The sequence below is a fragment of the Arvicola amphibius genome, chromosome 14 (assembly GCF_903992535.2).
Source record: "Arvicola amphibius chromosome 14, mArvAmp1.2, whole genome shotgun sequence".
In the NCBI taxonomy this organism is placed as follows: domain Eukaryota; kingdom Metazoa; phylum Chordata; class Mammalia; order Rodentia; family Cricetidae; genus Arvicola; species Arvicola amphibius.
Window position 1 is genome coordinate 62,910,672 of NC_052060.1, and position 19,988 is coordinate 62,930,659.

Genomic DNA, 19,988 nt, shown 5'->3' on the forward strand with positions numbered 1-19,988 from the left:
CTTCACTCCCTACTGTGGTTCACAAGCCCAGTGAAGTGGGTTAGGAACCAAGACAAAGCAGCAATTTCAATTCCACTTGTAGTAATGACTTCTTCAAGGAAGTAAAAAAAAAAATCCACTTTCATGGAAATGCTTTTTTACTTTAATTCAGGAAATATTATTTTGGTAAATGTACCAAAATATATCAAAATGAAACAGTTCATATAGTTGAACATGAGTATCTGGTTTTACCAAGTGATAAAAAGTTAAGAGAACTAGCAAGAGAAAAGGAAGAATAGAAATAATAATAATACATTGGAGAAAGATCAACTTGGGCCTCCAGAGGAGTCTACCTCTGAGTGTTATGGGCAAAGAAACCAAAATAACACTATGGAGCAGTGAGTACGACTGATCTTTAACTTTACACCAATGACAGAATAGGTATACCTGTATCATCAAGAAAATATTAGATATAAAATCAAACTTCATGAAAATGGACATTAGTAGGTATTGCTTGATATTTATATTAGCACTTTTGGCTAAAATAACTAAATAAAAAATGTGTTTGCAGAGCTGGGGGTGGGAATACAGCTTAATAGTAAGTGCTTGCCTAGAATCCCCAAGTGCCCTGGTTCAATTTCCAGTGTTGAATGAATGTTTTGCATATTTCTGTACTTACAACTAATTGACTCTGGAATCAATGAAATATCCTCATAAATTAGAAGTAATTGATGTTTGTTGTTGTTTGGTTGGTTATTTGGTTGGCTTGTTGCTGCTGTGTGCATGTGTGTGCATTAGTTTTCACTTTTTACTTGTTTGAGATACTGAGGATTAAAGTTAGGGTCTCACACATACTAAACAAACAATCTACTACTAATCTACATCCCCAGTCCCTTCTATTTTTTATTTTGAGTTGGGGTGTCTCATTATATCCATTCACATACATTTAGAATCCTCCTGCCTGCATCTCTCAGGTGACTGAGATTATAGGCCTACACCACCAGCCCTGTTTAGAAACAAGTTTTCATCTTGATTTTATCCAAGCATGCTAACTTAACATTCATGATTTCTTAACCTAGAAGCCTTCCATAAATGGCTTACCATTATTTTTATTTCTGAAAACATTCCTCAAGGTATTAATATCTAGCGTCTATCCAGGTAAAAATATAAATAATAGCAAAGGTTCAAAACACCATATACACACACTCCAGTCCTAAGACAACAAAGGCAACCCAGAAATACCAAAGAAAGACACTGTGGCATGGAGGGACACCAGAAACACTAATTTTTTCCTGGGAAATTGGGAAGTATATAGTATTATTATATGAACCAAATATCTACACCTAAGGAAATACTTGGAAGAACATTATATCCAATAAAAATAAAAGAGATAGTGCTGAAGCATGACCTTCCAAATTCTCTCTCTCTCCTTCCATCCCTCCTTCTCTCCCTCCCTCCCTTCTGTGGATTCTCCCAATTAATTATACTAGCATCTATTGATCATCTCTTTGGTCTTTTATTTTTTCCAGAACATTTACTAATTGTACAGTTTGATCAGACCTTCTCCAAAATAGCTCTTTAATTTGATCATGTATACCCATCCTCAGTGTGTTCTTCTATAAAAGTCATCTTCTTTTGTTTGATCTCTTTTTCCCTTTGATTTATCTATCCCAAATTACCATTTCAATACATTGACTATAACATAGGTCTTTAAAAATGCTAAGTAGATCATGTCATTCTTCAGTAAAGCCTCTTCTCATGAAAAGCTATTGATTTCCTTACTTTGTTCTACAAAATTGGACCTACCATTATCTCTAGACCAATGTCTTATTAAGGTTTCTATAGCTAGGATTACTACATGAGGATAGTAACTTATAATATAACCAATTCTAGATCATGTAAAATAGATATTTTTAAATAATTGAGTAAATTAATGAGGGTGAGAATGATAGCAAAAAGGTATTGGGTAGAGGGGACACCAAAGAAAGAGTGGCAACTGAAGTCAGCTAATGGACTGTAATGGCATGCTCACACAGTTCCTTTCTGTTCAACCCACTTCTCATTCTCCTTGGGAAGAATCCAGGTCTGTGGAAAACAGCCAAAACACTGCTATGGAAACACCAAGTCCAAATAATGTGTAAGCATCTAAAGTGCTGAAAGCCACTTCTGTTACCCTCCATCAGCTGAGGGGTGGAGAGGATTCCCAGAGCTACAGCCACTTCCGGGGGGATTAGATGGCATACAAAAAAGCCCTGGCTAAGGACTTGGTTCCTTGTCTTACAGCTGCTACCACTACTCTCTAATCTTCACTGGGAGAAAATGTCTATCCAGTAAGTATCTCTAAGAGACCTTCTGTCATGAATTATTGGTAGTAAATGGAGTATTTCAGGATGTCCAAGAGAGATAATATTAGGTAACAGCTTTCCTAAGTCCCTTGGGCCTGCCTGGAGTTACTTCTCCTTCCACTGACTGAATATGCAAAGTTTAAATGGTCGTGAGAGATCTATATATATGAATTGCAATGGGCTTGGAAGGCAGCTGTGAACACTGAGATGAGTTTTATGTCTTGTCTAGTCATTTCCTAGCTGTATGTCTTTGGCAAATTACATATGCTTTTAATCCTAAACTAATTAATTCTTAAAGGTTTTCAACTTCAAAAGTAATATATTAACACTACTTACCCTACTAGTTTTGAGAGATTTAAATGTTCAAGTATAATTTAAAATTCTTTTTATAATAAGTAATTGATAAATAGTAATTAAAATTAAGAGGTCTAGACAGGGCTGAAATTTAAGAAGTTATAAAACGGAAGCAAAGATAAGACAAAAGAAATAGGCACACACAAAACATTACAGAACCTGAATCTCTTGACCTAATTTTTGAAAGAGCGATAGCTCTTGAGGATTGGTAGAGACATAAGATGATGGGAAAAGCTAATAGCACAGTAGGGTGAATAATAAAGGGTGGTGCATCTGACCCTAAATGCTGATCTCATTCTGTGTGAATGAATGAGTTCACAAGAAGGTCAGAGATGCCTCAACTTGTGTGTCTCTAGGACAGGATAGTTCTTGAGAAGAACTTTGTGGGTATCACAATTCAGAAAGAGAAATGAACACAGCAGAACTAGTTGATATGTCCTCAGGGACAAGAAAACTGCAGAAAGTAGGTTTAGGACCATATGGCCACAGTTAGGAAAAGTGAGGATATTCTCTTTGACATGAAACGAAAGTCCTAAGCAGCATCCTATAAAACCCTAAGTAGACTGGGCTGCAGCCAAACTGGAAGGAGTCCTTAAAGCATCTTTCTCCAAGTACACTGTCTTTCATTTCCTAGAACTTTTTGAGAATGACCTATGCTTCTTTATCATTACTCCCACACTTTAGAATTGAACATCCTGCTGCTGGTTACAGGAAGTTATTCGAAACTGTAGAGGAACTGTCCTCACCACTAACAGCTCATGTTACAGGTGAGTCTCATTGTTATTACCTTGTTTGTTGTTTATTCTAAATTAGAGTCTTACTGTATAGCCTAGGTTCATGTAAAACATGACACCCTCTTGCTTTAGCCTCTGAGTACTGAAGTTTGACTCTGCTGAAAGCGTTCATTTTTGTCAAGATCATTTCTCTCAGGTTTCATGTTCACTCAGGTTTCCCAGTACTGGTTATATTTCCACAATACAGGGAAGGGATTATGGAACTCATTTGTTTTGTCTTCTTCTAAAATATTTTACTAAATAAAAATACATCAAATAAACGTGAATACAAGTCTAGTGTAACTATTGAGTTTTTATAAGCCCAAGACTTATTAATTCATGAAAAAAAAATCCATGAGGCAGGTAAGACAGTTCAGCAAGTAAAGTTAAAGGTTCTTGCCACCAAACTTGACAAGTCTGAGTTTGGATCCCAAAACCCACATCTAGGAAACCAACTACAAGTTGTCTTATGACCTCCCATGTGTTTTTGGCATATGCCTGTATGTATATAAACAGAGCGAATGATTTTTTAAAAATTGAAAGGATCTGAACCTAGAAGAAAGATGAAGAATAAGATGAAAACAAACAGATTTAAAACATCCAGGACTTTGAGAATTGCCTCTGATGCTGTTTTATGAACCTCGGGCATTAATATTAAGAATTTATTTCCTCTCCTTTACCTCTACTTGCCTTTCTCAGTGTGGATATATTATTGAACTGAAATTCCTTGACAATAAAGACTATACCTTTGTCCTCTTTAATATTAAAGTGCCTGTTCAATGTCCTCCATAGAGAAAATGTCTTATGAGTATTTGTCCAGAAAGGTCTTAAATGAGAGCCTAGTGACAAGAGTCTGAGAGTTTTTCATTGAAAGTTGGTGGTATTATGCCTGTTACATCAGAAGCACTTGCAGACGATAGTATTGTTATAATACTACTATTTCATCGTCTGTGGTTCCTATCAGCAGCTTAAATATTTTTGGATGGACCTCAGTTCCTTCACTTTATTTCTTCATTATTATTCTATTTATTTACTTATTTTACATACCAACAGGTTTCCCATACCTTCTCTCCTCCCATTCCCTCTCCCCACCTCCCTTCTACACCCCCTCATCCACTTCTCCTCTGTCTCCATTCAGAAGGCGTAAGGCCTGGGGCTGGAGAGATGGCTCAGAGGTTAAGAGCATTGCTTGCTCTTCCAAAGGTTCTGAGTTTAATTCCCAGCAACCACATGGTGGCTCACAACCATCTGTAATGGGGTTTGGTGCCCTCTTCTGGCCTGCAGGCATACACACAGACAGAATATTGTATACACCATGAATAAATAAATAGATAGATAGATAGATAGATAGATGATAGATAGATAGATAAATAAATAAATAAATAAACAATAAATGTTAAAAAAAGAAGGGGTAAGGCCTCCCATGGGAGTCAACAAAGCATGGCATATCAAGCTAAGGCAAGACTAATCCCTTCCCCCTTGCATCAAGGCTGGGTAAGGCATTCTACCACAGGGAATAGTTTCAAAGAGCCAGCTCATGCATCAGGGACAGGACCTGGTCCCAAGGAGCCCCACAAAAGACCCAGCTACACAACTGTCACCCACTGTCAGAGGGTCTAGGTCTAGGTCGGTCCCATGCCGAGTTCCTAGCTGTCTGTCCAGAGTCTGTGAGCTCCCACAAGATCAAGACATCTGTCTTTGTGTGTTTCCCCATCATGATCTTGACACCCCACCCTTGCTCATATAACACCCCACCCTTGCTCATATAATCCCCTCCTTTATTCAACTGAACTTCTGAAACTCAGCCCAGTGCTTGGCTGTGGATCTCTGCAACTGGCTCCATCAGTTACTGGATGAAGGCTCCTGTTTATCTTTCTGGGTCTTGGTTACCTCACTGAAGATGGTTTTTTTTTTTTCTAGTTCCATCCATTTGCCTGCAAATTTCATGATGTCATTGTTTCCCCCGTTCTGCTGAGTAGCAAATATTCCATTGTGTGGATACCACATTTTCTTTATCCATGCCTCAGCTGAGGGACATTTATGTTATATGGCTTAGCCATTAAAGGCTAGGCTCACACCAAAAAAAAAAAAAAAATCCTTCACTTTTTAAAGATCAACATTGATTTTGTGGGGATATTGTGAAGATTAAGAGGCAATTTAAATAGATTGACTAACCCAGTATTAGATACCAAGGAAGCAACAGACAGCAATCACTGTTACTATTATCAACTCTGTCCAAAGACCCCATGTGACTCATCCAGGCCTTGTTGGGTGTAATAGGATGCTATGTGAAATGTCAGTGCTTAGGCAAATCTTTTCTTTTCTTCCTGTTCTATAAAAGTTAATACTTCTCAGCTAGATGGTAGCACTAACAGTCTAGCTCTAGTACCAAACATCAAGAATGTGCTTCAGTCAAGGCAAACATTGTTTTCTAAATTTTTGTTTGTTTGTTTTTTAAAACAGGATTTCTCTGTTGAACAGTCCTAGCTATCCTGGAACTAGTTCTTGTGAACCAAGTTGGCCTCTAAATATCAGAGATCTGCCTACCACTGCCTCCAAGTGCTAGGATTAAAGGCATGCACCACCACCACCACCACCACCACCACCACCACCACCACCACCACCACCACCACCACCCAGCCTCTAATTTTTATCTAATGTCTGGTAGACTATTAATCTTGATTTGTAAGTTTCAATACTTTGAAAAATAAAGATGGAGTAAGAATTAAGAAAACATGTTATATTTTTCTAGAGGTAAGAGGACAGACCAAGCCTCACAGTGAAAGATGGAAGTCCCCAGTGAAATCCTGGGTCCCCCTCAATTTTCAAATAAACAAAGGCTTCTTAGTTCAGGCCCTAACACCTAGCTCTGTACCTTCTCTGCCACAGAGGATGAATTTCATCAAGCATGCTGATTTACACCCAAGAGAACTGACAGTTTTAGATTTTAAAAAACTCAGGATTCCTGTAGATTCATTTAAAAGGTTTTTCTATGTGGGCGTAGTGGTGTACAACTTTAATCTCAGTCCTCAAGACACAGAGGCAGATGAATATGAGTTTGAGGGCAATTTGGTCTTTAAACTGTGTATAGACCATCAAAGGTACCTCAGTGAAACCCTGACTCAAAATTTAAAAAAAAAAAATTCTATATCAACATACCTAGTTAAAGTATTTTGATCCATACTCCTAAAATCCCTCTACTTTTCAATCCACCAAATTGCATAAGAAGACCTGATCTTCTATCCAAAGGCAAGCTGACAAATGGACAGGCATCTAGGGAATCTAGTGAGTGTTACGACGTGCTCTCTCATTTTGCTGCAGGTAGAATTCCCCTCTGGCTCGCTGGAAGTCTCCTTCGATGTGGGCCAGGGCTCTTTGAAGTTGGATCTGAGCCCTTCTATCACCTGTTTGATGGACAAGCCCTTTTACACAAGTTTGACTTTAAGGAGGGCCACGTCACATACCATAGGAGGTAAATCAGCACTTTTATAGGACTGTCCTCACCGTAGTAGATTCTATTTCAGTTTTCTTCTTGTGTGAACTTTCATCTTCCTGAACACCGAACAGACCTCCAAACTCATTTCTTTCTTATTTCTTCATGCTCTATGAAGGTTTGTATATCAAAAAGGTCACCTAAGAATGCTAAAATGGGATACCTAGGGTAAAGAGCTCAAAGCAAACATGGCTGTTTTCAAATCCTGAATCCACCAGGCACTGCTTGTCTTCACTGATGACTTATGGAAGGAAATTGGCCTCTAATTCTTTCATTTGTCATCTGTAAAATGCAAGAAATGAATCTACTCAACACTCATGACTAAATGAATACTAAGAATGCAGTATGAAGAAGAGCTGCTATTAATGTAATTATTAGACTACTGTTAATCTTGTTTCCTTTCATTTTTATCACCAGAAAGATCTGAGAAGGTGGCTGGTGAGATAACTCAGAAGGTAAACTTTGCATGCCACTAAGCTTGACCACCTGAGTTCAATTCTTGCATGGTAGTAGGAAAACTGACTCCAGCAAGTTGTCCTCTGAACTCTATGTGCATTCAATGGCACATGCACATGTTCCTGTGTACATATACACACACACACACACAAACAAGTGTTTAAAATTTTTTTAGGAACTGGGAAAAAGAAAGGGTGATACAGAGGAGGGAAGGGTCAAATACGTCACAGAAACACCAGAGATAAATGGACCAATACAGAGCAGAAACATACAGGGGGAGAGAAGAGACACAGAGAAAGAGAGCCATAAAGTTTTTTTATTTTTGTCTTTGGTTTCTCGAGACACGGTTTCTCAACATAAAGTTTTTTAACAAGAATTATTTACTAAAAGGCTAGAGCAAAGACTCGGTACCTGCTCTGCCAAAGGATCCAGGATTCAATTCTCACACCATGGCTGCTGCAGTTCACAACTGTCTGCTACTCAAAACCAAGAAAAAATAATGACCTGCCTGACCTTTGTGGTCAACAAGCACACATGTAGGACACAGACATTCTAAAAATATCCCACATCAACACAGTCAATACCCTGATTCCTTTTTGAATGTTCAAGCCTGCTAGTCGTATGATCACTATGAATTTCAAGTGTTTTGAAAAGACGTCAAAGGAAGAGTAAGGGGAAACTGGAAATAGGATTTGAAATGTGACAAAAGAGAAATAGCGTCTGCCAAACATAAATTTTTCTAGTAAAGCAAATTTGGAATTTAGACAAAGTTTCCATATATCTTCTTATGTACACTTTTATATACAATCCTCTTCATAAACACACAAAATCAGAATTTACTTTACCCTCCATGTGATAAACCTTAGATAGCATTTGCCAGGTAGTCTGGGAAATAGTTCAGCAGATCTATTATCTGCTATTTATCTGTGGGAGATATAAAATTCAATAATAACTAAGTTTTAAAGTATACAATGAATTCTGAAATTAAAAACACAAGGTCAAAGGGATAATGAAAAGAATATAACCCAGCATGTTGTACCCTATAATGTGATGAGTTGTGTATGTGAAGAACCCATGTGTCATAGTTTGTTTTCTATTTCTGTAATAAAAATCATGGCCAAAAGTAATAAAAGAAATAATTCTGAAAGGATTAATTTCATCTTACACTTTACAGTTTATCAATACAGAAATCCAAGTCAGGAAGAATTGAGGAAATGGAGCAGGGACCATGGAGTTCTCTCTCTCTCTCTCTCTCTCTCTCTCTCTCTCTCTCTCTCTCTCTCTCTCTCTCTCTCTCTCCTCTCTTTTGCTCTCTCTCTCCTTTCTAAATTTGTCTTTGGAAATTTTAGTTCATGTGTATGTTTGAGTGCTTGTGCTACATCATTCAGTGTCTGCAGAAGCCAGAAGAGGGTGCCAGATCCTCTGAGAATGAAATTACAGATAGTTATGAGTGACCACACAGGTTTGGGGAATTGAATCCAAGTCCTCTGGAAGAGTAGCCAATGACTTTAATGGCTGAACCATCATTCCCGCCTTCAGCCAGCTTTCTTATACCACCTGCTCAGTTATGGTGCCACCCAGTGTGACCTGGAATCTCTCATATCAATCATTAATTTAAAAATGAATGCCCCATGGATTTATATAGGAAATTTGGAGGATTGGAGGAATATGGAGGCATCTTCTGAACTAAAGTTCCCTTTTCCCCCAAAGACTCTAGTTTATGTCACATTGATGAAAAGTACTGATCACACTGTGTATGATATAAGACATTCACTTTGTCTAACTTGGACCACTCTTTCAATCACATATGTCAATTATTTAACTTTTGGCACCTCAGTTTCCCCATCAATCACAGACAGTTTTAGAAGACTCAATTTAAGCTCTTTCCTTTTATGGTCATTCCAATAAAAGGAGTTGATGATTCTGTCGATTCTTTTTGAGTTCCTGATTCCAATTTGATGGAAACACGTTGAGTGACTCCCAGTTCATTTATCCTGTGTGAATGGATCCTTTTTCCATTTCTCAATGTCCTGCAGATTCATCCGCACTGATGCTTATGTTCGGGCAATGACCGAGAAGAGGATTGTCATTACAGAATTTGGCACCTGTGCTTTCCCAGATCCCTGCAAGAATATATTTTCCAGGTTAATAAAACCAAACTGCACTTTATATCAACCTTTTTTTGTTCATGAAACCTAAATTTAATAAACTAGAAAATCATTCACTTCTGCAGGTTTTTTTCTTACTTTCGAGGAGTGGAGATTACTGACAATGCCCTTGTAAATATATACCCAGTGGGAGAAGATTACTATGCCTGTACAGAGACCAACTTTATCACAAAAGTTAACCCAGAGACCTTGGAGACAATTAAGCAGGTAGGACACTGTGCTCAGAGAATATTGTTAAAGTACATAAAGTTGAAAACTTAGATTTAAAACATTAGGATAAATTCAAAAGAGAGAACATGAGACACATTAATTTTCAACTTCTTCCTGGTCACCAACTGCTAGGTATGTAATATATAAGTGGTGATATTTATTTCTTTTTTGTTTTTGTTTTTGTTTGTTTTGAGACAGGCTTTGGAGCCTGTCTTGGAACTCACTTGGTAGACCAGGTTGGCCTCGAAATCATGAAGATCTGCCTGTCTCTGCCTCCCGAGTGCTGGGATTAAATGTGTGTGTCCCCACGCCTGGCTATAATTTCTTTCTTAATCTATGACATTTTAAATACATACATTTAAAACAACTAACATTCATTCATTTATAACACAAATACTCTCTGAGACCTTTCCATGTATCAAAACTTTTGTAAGATACAGGGATATATCAATGAGTAGCACAGCACTGTCTCCAACCCATAAGATATAAACACCAGTATTCAAAAATTAGATATTAATGTTGAAAAACTGCCATTGGTAGTTCTAAACAACTACGTTGCACCAATTTGTCCCTTGTAGATACCTCTTATTATAAATAAAACTGTATTTTAAATGAATAGCATTAATCAAAATATTAGAAAATTACATATTTTACTGATGGCTTATACAGTATTCTTTAGTATTTCTTTAAATAGACACACAGTCTCAACCAGTATGTATTAACACATTTTTCAAGGTTTTGTTCTTGTCTTTAGTAATCAAAGAGGAACCCAATAGCAGGATTCAGAATGAAGTGAATCTTTTAAGAAAATATAAACCTAAGGGAAGCAGATACAAAAGTATGTGTCAAGGAACTTGTTTAGGGTAGAGAATGCATGTAGCTTCAGTGAATTTGGTCAAAGAACATTTAGAATGAGGGTTGCATTATCAAAGGCACAGAGATGGAGAAATAAGGGATCTGTTTTCATGAACTGAGAATAATCTCTTTAGACTAAACGTGCAGCAGTTCTCCGTGGAAGCTTTGGGCAGATGACTCTTATTTTATTTATTTATTTATTTATTTATTTATTTATTTTGGTTTTTTTGGTTTTTCGAGACAGGGTTTCCCTGTAGTTTCTAGAGCCTGTCCTGGAACTAGCTCTTGTAGACCAGGCTGGCCTCGAACTCAGAGATCCGCCTGCCTCTGCCTCCCGAGTGCTGGGATTAAAGGTGTGCGCCACCACCGCCCGGCTGGGCAGATGACTCTTAACTGAAAAGTTGCCCCACAGGCTACAGAGGCTTGATGGTCCCGATCTTGTCCACTAAATACCAGAAATGTCCTTGATCATTATGCAATTCAAAAATGGTTCAGATATTTTAAAATAGGTGTCAATCTGTAAACTGAAACAAGTCATCTAGAAGTGTAAGTAGTTTCAAAGGGAGCAATGGTACACAATTGCATAAATCTGAAAGCTTAAATAATTGGCTAGAAATTTGAAAGAAACTGTTTTCCTGATGGAAAGTTACTGAAAGTCTTTGCTCATAGGAATTATATAAGCATTTATACTTTAAGGTGTTTACTTAGAAATGGGAGTACAAAGGAGATAGGGCTATCTAGGAGCTCAATCATTGAATTCAGGACTATAAATAACATTAATGTGATGTAATTTTCAAAGAGATAAAAGAAAGGAGCTTGAATATTCTGGCATTAGTTTATTGACCTCAACCTCAATAATATACCCAGTGCCCTTTTTCACATAGTTTACAACTGAAGCTGACAGGACCCCCCCCCCCCACATCTGTGTTTTATTCCACAGGTTGATCTTTGCAACTATGTCTCAGTCAATGGTGCCACTGCTCATCCACATATTGAAAGTGATGGAACTGTTTACAATATTGGCAATTGCTTTGGGAAAAATTTTTCAATTGCCTACAACATTATTAAGATCCCTCCACTACAAGCAAGTGAGTCTGTTATCTAAAGTGCTGGAAATAGAGGATATAGATTATAGTATTAGAATTATTCTCAGGCTTGATAAGAATTCTCTCATTCCTATCCTACCAGATGACAAATGTCCAGAGGCAAGACAATAAACAATGATGACTTCAAAGTCCAAAAATCAAGGGGATAAGTTCTATTCTACAATGTTTCAAGACCTAGTGCATGTATATTTAAATATTATTTAAATTTATATTTAGCAAACATTTATTGAGAACTTATTCATATGCCAAGCAAAATATTGAGTTCCTATTTGGGTAAACTGAGAAATTTTGGAATGAGGACCTTACCATGATTTAAGAAGTCATTTATATTGTTTTCTCATGCATGAACTTTAGCATGCATAGTATTTATTGAACAGAACTTCATATTGGACAGAACTGTTGATATCACTCATCCACGCTGTACTTTTATGGAATATTTTTATGGAACTTTACAATACTATGAGGGAGTTTTGTCTACACTAAAACACTGCTTTACTTCCCTGGGCTTAAACCTGACTTCCACTTGTTCTAAGATGTGACTCTATAGTACTCTTTCAAATTTGCTGCTGTTTGAATTTTCCTAGGTTAGAGCATCTTCACAATGATGGGACTCAGCACAACATGGACAGAACTGAGAAATTAGAAGGGCTTGTTAAAGAAGAACAGTTTGGTGCTTCCAGGGTGGGGGTAGCTTTCCCTCCCTGAAAGACTGACACTGTTTCTAACTGTAAATGAAAGGCTGAAGGAAAAGAGCCTATTGAAGGGAGGATATCAGGGCCAGAGAAAAGAGGGGGGCCTGGGAGAAGGGAACCCCTAGCCCTATGAGAAGGTAGAATGGAGTTGGCCTCTGGAGTTTCTCCTATGTCCTCAACAGGAGCAGTTTGTTAAACTCCAGTTTGGGGTGTTTGTTCTTTAATGTCCATCTACAACTCACTTTCATTCCATTAGATGCCCTAAGGTCTGTACCTACTGCCATCTGTACAGGACCCTCAGCTGACACTTTCTTGTCTTCTGTCTGAATTCTTTAGCTGACAGCATGTCAATGGTTCCCCTCTATCCAACTGTCACTCCACTTTCCTGGGTGAGGCTTCTTTCTAAGACGTACAAATTTTTGTTCTTACCCCCAGAAGGTGCTGAGCAGCAACCTTAGGTAACTACCATTCACTCAAGAACCCCTTAATAACATGAAATTCCACTAAGATATCCCAGTGACTGAGGAGATGAAAACATGTTCTGAAAAAAAATTGTACACCTGGAAATGCACTTTTCGCTTGTATAAACTGTTTAAAATGCTTTATATAAAGGAAAAAAGATGATGAGGAGGATTATTATGATGATTATGATGATCAAAAGCCTTTAAAACTACTTTATTTCAGACAAGGAAGATCCAATAAACAAGTCAGAGATCGTTGTGCAGTTCCCCTGCAGTGATCGGTTCAAACCATCTTACGTACACAGGTAATTTGAAGAAAAGATCAAATGTAAAGATCTCATTTGTCTACCTGATCAAGACAGTTCCTTGTAGAAAAGTAAGTTTAAAACTAATTGATTTCATGTAAACATTATAGACCTGAATAACTAAATATACTGTATAGACCTCTTTCTTAGTAACCAAGAGCTAGCCTGCCCATTCATAAACCCATCTGTCTTTCTGAACAGTTTTGGTCTGACTCCCAACTATATCGTTTTTGTGGAGACTCCAGTCAAAATTAATCTTTTCAAGTTCCTCTCTTCATGGAGTCTTTGGGGAGCCAACTACATGGATTGTTTTGAGTCCAATGAAAGCATGGGGGTATGTCTGATTCATTTATTTGTTTACTAAGTTGTGATACTGTGGAAAGTACTTTATTTTCTTTTCCTTTATAAAATTATGAAAACATTTTCCTACCTTTCCAGGTTTGGCTTCACGTTGCTGACAAAAAAAGAAGAAAATACCTCAATAATAAATATAGGACCTCTCCTTTCAATCTCTTTCATCATATCAATACTTACGAAGACAATGGGTTTCTGATTGTGGACCTCTGCTGCTGGAAAGGGTAAGAAAATATGTTGGATAAATAACCCATCTCCAATTTCTTCTGGAAACAAAGAGCTTTAATAGAGGTGGGAGTCCTTATCCCTTATTGTGAATATATGAAAAGAGAAGTGGTATAAAATAGTAAAAAGTGTAATTGATAGTAATTAGAGAGTTTAGAAAATCAGAAATAGACTGGCCATCAGAACTATAGTTAATAATGAAAACCAACTGGATCTGAAGCAGACCTGAAAATAGAAGGTTCTGTGACTCTAAAAGTAACTTTAAATTTCATAAGTTCTGTAAGGTTCCTTGAATCCTCCCTCATTCTGAATAAGAGAAGCACACAAGCTGCTCTCTGGCTAGTCATTAAAAATACATTGATTCCTAAAGACACAGAGTGGAGGCAGCAAAGCAGAACAAAGAATATGTAAGATTGCTATTACTGCAGCATATCCATGAGGCAGACCTCTTGATTTGTAATTGTGTTCATGCTTGAATTCTTGTTTCCACAGGTTTGAATTTGTTTATAATTACTTATATTTAGCCAATTTACGTGAGAACTGGGAAGAAGTAAAAAGAAATGCCATGAAGGCTCCTCAGCCTGAAGTCAGGAGATATGTGCTTCCTTTGACAATTAACAAGGTTACTTCCTTACAATTGTGATTCATTTCTCTTGGAAACTGTCATGTCTATACATATAATCTTGACATTTCAGATCTGGAAGGAGCTTTAAAAATACTAACTAAATCTCTCATTTTACAAAATGAGGAAACTGAAACTGAAAAAAATGCTATGATTTAGAAAAGATAACTTCCATAGAACCAGTGACCTCTCAACATATTTTGCCTCAATAAACTACCACTACACCTTCCTTTTCTGGTAGGCCTATCACTCAGTCTTTGCTCCCATGCTGTCTTTTAGTATCCACACTGCTTAGACATATTATTTTAAAGTACCCTTCATAACATCTCTTCCGGTTTATGAATCTCAAGATTCAAGTTATCAACCACTACCTCCACTTTTCCACTTAATATTCAGAAACAAAACCTGACTTTTTTATCCCCTCCTCCAAAAAGTACACTTACCTGTAACAATTTCAAGCATTCTGAGACAATACCAACCTTTAATTGCTTAGATTAGATACCATGGTGCAGGGTTACTGCCTCTCTCATTTTCAAACTCCATTCACCAGGAAACTGTCAACTCCCATCTACCTTGTCTTACAGACTCTAATGTTACCAGCCTAGCTAGAATCATTTTCTCTAGATTGGATTTCTATAAAACAAACTTCTTTTGCTGAGTCCAATATTTCATTATTATCCACATTCACAAAACAAACACCCAAGTGTAGACTCAACATAGCATCAAAGGGATTTCTTTAAGGATAAATCACAGTGCGTTCCTTATCTAAACAAAGCCCTCTGTAGCTTTCCCTCATTTATCCACAGTGAGAGCCCAGGTCCTCACTATAACCTGTGTGCCTTACACAGTCTAAACCTACTAGCTCCCCACAAGCTCTCCTAAATACCACCATACAATCCCTAGTGCTTCTGGAACATGATCATCATATTTTTCCCAAGATCTGGACAGTTTTTGTTTTGTCTTGAGGGATTGTTTTGTTTTGCTTCTTTTTCTCCCTACTTGAATGCATTGCAGGTTTCCTCATCTAAGAGTATTTTCCACTGTTTTCAGGCAATCATCTAAAAAGTTGTGTGCATGTGTATGCATACTACTACATGCATATGTGAAAAAATAAATGTCTTTTTTTTTTATTTGACAATTTGACTACATGTCATTCTTATATATCCTAGCTAGAAGGTAGAAACTGCATTGAGCAGTTGAAATCTTTTTGTTCTTCAAAACTATAATTTTTTAAAAAATTTACTTTTCACATGGATCCTTCCTCAAAACCCTTAATTTTCTCTGAGGACAGTTTTATTTCACTGATAAACAAATTGAGTTCCTAAGATCCTATGTGACTTCCTGTGACCCACAGGAGTCTGGGGTACTAAGTCAGCTTCTGACCAAGCAGATGGTTTAAGACTGGGGTGGAGGCACACCCTAGCTCTGTTCCTTAGCCATGGTGCTCCATCTGAGGTACAATTTTCTCATGTGTGAAATGGGGGAAAGACAGGACTTACCTGCTGTGAGGGCCAAATGTATATGATCCATGCCAAATGCATTGCACAGTGTCTAGCATCTAAATAAAAACTGCTGATACTGTTCACTAACGTTGTCGTTGTGAAGTAGCAATGCTCTGCATTCGTAACAGTGATAAAAGGGGATGTTGTTCCAGTCCCCTTTGATAGTGCATAGTGTATGTGATTATGATAGTTCGGTATATAATGTCATCACTTCCCTATTGCCTCTCTTTACTATTGTTTTTCCTTCATGTTCTCCGTACCATTTTCCTTTTCACTCAGTTTGACTTTACCATTGTACACGTAGTTTCTTTTCAGTCAATTCTGAGCTGACCTTTCATTAATTATTCTCTTCCCCACTGTTCCCCTGCATGGAGCTCTGTCACATTTCCTAAACTTTTTGAGTCTTCAGAAACTTTGAATGGGTAGAAGTAGGAAGCCATCTCTATGCTTCCAGGCTGTGTCTCCAGCCCCACAGTCTGGCTTTCTCTGTTTGGGTCCGAGTCTTACCATGGCTCAAAACTTCTGCTTGTCACTGTCATCGGGACAATCTTCCAGTCATACCTGCTTTCTCACAAGTCCCTAGCATGCTGATTAATTCTATACCACTTTTACTCCCTGAAAAGTCCTTATTTCTTCCTGAGTTTTAAAGTCCTGTTCTTGTTTTATTCTGAAGTCAAACTTCAATTTCAGACTGTTCTTAGGCCTTGTATTTTGACTCCTTAAAACAGACAGAAAGTTTCCTACACACACTTGACATGGACACACTCACTGTCTTATGTTCTGAGCCACTGTAATACCCTGTCCTTCTTACCCACAAGCAAGTGCTACATATTTTCTCCTTTATCCTACAGCATTAAAAAAACCCTGGATTGCTGGGAGATGGTGGCACATTCCTTTAATCCCAGCACTTCGGAGGCAGAGGTAGGAGGATCTCTGTGAGTATAAGGCCAGTCTGGTCTACAGAGCGAGTTCCTAGACAGGCTCTAAAGCTACACAGAGAAACTCTGCCTCAAAAAAAAAATGAAAAAGTCCCAGATTATAATGCTTTTATGTGTTTTCCCAAATTCTATATTCACAAGCCACATGGGCCATTTCAGCCCTTCTTATAGCTCTCTCCCCAATACCTAATATAATCCATGATCTATAGGAGATGCTCAATAAACACTTGGGAAGTAACCAAATGACTACATTTTCAGTCATGCCAATTGCATTTGTAGCTTAGAGAAATTGTAGACAATTGGAGAATCCCTGAATATCCCTTTTTTTCCTAGTACCTAGCATGGTGCCTAGCACACACACAAGTAAATAAATGCTTAAGAAACCTATTTGCCTCACTGACTGGCTACATAGAAGAATGAAGTTTCAGGACAGGAAAGTGCCACATGCTACCTTTTCTGAAGTACAAGATAATTATCCAGAATTTTAAACTAATTAATATGACTGTCACATTCAAGTAGAGGTTGACATTATCTCTAAACAATGTGTTTCCAGTGAATCACTTATAACCTGTTAATATGCCATCTGAGAGACTTTCTAGTCTGATACAGTAGCCAGCCTCCTAGTCTGCTTTCTGTTTTGTTGTTTCTCCCAGTAAGGTGACCTCTGAATAGAGGAGGCAAAATTTGAGAACTCTACATTTACAGATGCTTGGATTTCCTTCCCTGATCACTGAGATCTCTGTTATCTTCTTCTAAGGCTGACACAGGCAAGAATTTAGTCACACTTGCCCATACAACTGCCACAGCCATTCTGTGCAGTGATGAGACCATCTGGCTGGAACCTGAGGTTCTCTTTTCGGGGCCCCGTCAAGGTAAGCTGATCTAAGGAAAACATTACAAAACAAAGATGTCCTTCTTAAAGAGACTGAGTTTTCCTATGTCTGTGTTCTGTTTTGAAGCCTTTGAATTTCCCCAAATAAATTATCAGAAATATGGGGGGAAACCTTACACCTATGCATATGGACTTGGGCTGAATCACTTTGTTCCAGACAAGGTAATGAAGCGCCTTAGTAACACCCAGTAGAACTTTGAGTCATGTGCTAGTCAACCAAAGCAGCTCATAAATTAACCAATTGCTTTTTCTTGGGCACAAGCAGCTCTGTAAGCTGAATGTCAAAACTAAAGAAATCTGGATATGGCAAGAGCCGGATTCTTACCCATCTGAACCCATCTTTGTTTGTCATCCAGATGCGTTGGAAGAAGATGATGGTAATGAAAGCAACGCATGTGTCTGAACTTCACTTTGTGGTGAAACTCTGTGTTTGATATTAGGAAAGGGGTTAGGCTGATTATTCCCTAACTTTCAAAAGTTATTCTTAAACTGTGAATTTTACAACACCCAAGAATTTAAATTTTTTCTGTGGTCAGGTCTTATTAATTGTTAATAGTAAAAAACAAATAAGCAAACAAAAACAAACACAGCAAAACACCTTTTGCGTCATACTGGAACTCTGAATGGAAGGGATGAGAAAAAGGTGTGACAGCAATAATTCTAGGTATTTGCTTTTCCTGACCAAAATATATTTCTGACAAAGTAGTAGAGTTATAGAAAACAAATAGAATATTCTAGCAGATCAATGAACGCATAGCTTTCGAACTCTAGTGGTTTTTTGTTTGTTTCTTTGTTTTAGTAAGTTTGGGCTAAGAAAGAATTCAGAGCCTCAACATATATTGAGCAACTGTAATACATATCCACAGTCTCAGTTAAGCATTAATGATAGCGAATATTGACTGCTCTTGTGAAAACTGGGTTCAACTCCCATTGCCCACATTATAGATCACAACCAGCTATAATTCAGGTTTTCCAGTATCCTCTTCTGGCATCTATGAGCACCATACATATAGATAGGTCCACAGACATTTATTCAGGCAAAGCACTCATACACATAAAAATAAGATGACTTTTAAAAATTAATGCCAATACAGGGAAATATACTCTACAAGATTAATATATTAAAATAGGAAAAGTGTAGAAGAATGAAATAAATAATTATGGGGTCATTTTCTGATAAATAGTTTGTACATTCATACTGCTCATTCTAAAGTATAAAATGTATGCTTTTATTTTGTCTGGAAGAAGTAAACTTACATATAGGTCTTGAAAATTATAATTAAAACACACCCTTTTGCTTTAAAAGTTTTAAAGCATGCATTTTTACTTTGTCATAACTTTTTGCAGTAAATAGAACAAAGACTATAGTATTATGTTACAGATAAGAACACAGATCCATTAACTTAGTCAACATTGGTGAGTTTCTACTTTGATCTAATAATTGTAGTAAGATGCTGTGGTTGCAGCTGTAAGAGACAAAGACCAGATCATTCCCTTTCTGGAGTGGTCCTAGTCTAGGAAGGAACAGTTTAGAGAACTCTTTCAAGTGGTCACACAGGAAGGTAATTGAAGAGCCAGAACAAGCTAAGTCACATAGTTTTCTATATTTGATAATGTAATACCACCTTACTATCTACATAATTTTAATGACAGATAATCTTAAGACCTGATTTCAAAATTTCAAAACTGCCTTAATTAACAGGTGTGGTTCTGAGTGTGGTGGTGAGTCCTGGAGCAGGACAAAAGCCTGCATACCTCCTGATTCTGAATGCCAAAGACTTCAGTGAAGTTGCCAGGGCTGAAGTGGAAACTAATATCCCTGTTACCTTCCATGGAGTGTTCAAAAGGTCATGAACATATTCCAGGTCAGCAAAAATGACTGTGTGGGTAAAGTCACTTCTTGCCAAGCTGAAAATCTGAGTTCTGAAATTTGTCCTTTGACCTCTACACACACACACACACATACACACACACACACACACACACACCACACACCACACACCACACACCACACACACACACCATGGCACATACATTTCCATATGCAATATATAAATGTAAAGTTTAACATTTTCTAGCAAGACATGTTTCTAATGACAAAACCAAGAAGGTCAACTAGCTCCCAATCTGTCATCAAATTCGGCTCTAGCTTGAGATCTATCATGGTTTTAGGTTGAAGATGTACATAATTTTTCAGGGCTTTTCAGAAATTACTGAGTTAAGCAAGTATTTCTTTAAAAATTAAGTGCTTACTTATA

The 19,988-nt window shown here is 37.5% G+C and overlaps 1 protein-coding gene across 1 annotated transcript; it reads left to right on the forward strand.

Annotated features, from left to right (window-relative positions):
• The first annotated feature begins 2,298 nt into the window (after nucleotides 1-2,298).
• Nucleotides 2,299-19,584, forward strand: Rpe65 (retinoid isomerohydrolase RPE65). Its single transcript, XM_038311764.1, has 14 exons — nucleotides 2,299-2,309; nucleotides 3,363-3,445; nucleotides 6,773-6,923; nucleotides 9,437-9,544; nucleotides 9,634-9,775; nucleotides 11,574-11,721; nucleotides 13,116-13,197; nucleotides 13,399-13,531; nucleotides 13,636-13,775; nucleotides 14,269-14,398; nucleotides 17,596-17,710; nucleotides 17,798-17,892; nucleotides 17,996-18,107; nucleotides 19,433-19,584. Exons 1-14 carry the CDS (start codon nucleotides 2,299-2,301, stop codon nucleotides 19,582-19,584), a joined length of 1,602 nt encoding a protein of 533 aa, XP_038167692.1.
• Nucleotides 19,585-19,988: the final 404 nt, after the last annotated feature.

Excerpts from the sequence above, each read along its gene's own strand:
- Rpe65 (XM_038311764.1), top strand. Across the intron at positions 6,924-9,436 it reads CACGTCACATACCATAGGAG|ATTCATCCGCACTGATGCTT; the intron begins GTAAATCAGCAC and ends AATGTCCTGCAG. Across the intron at positions 13,198-13,398 it reads AAACCATCTTACGTACACAG|TTTTGGTCTGACTCCCAACT; the intron begins GTAATTTGAAGA and ends CTTTCTGAACAG.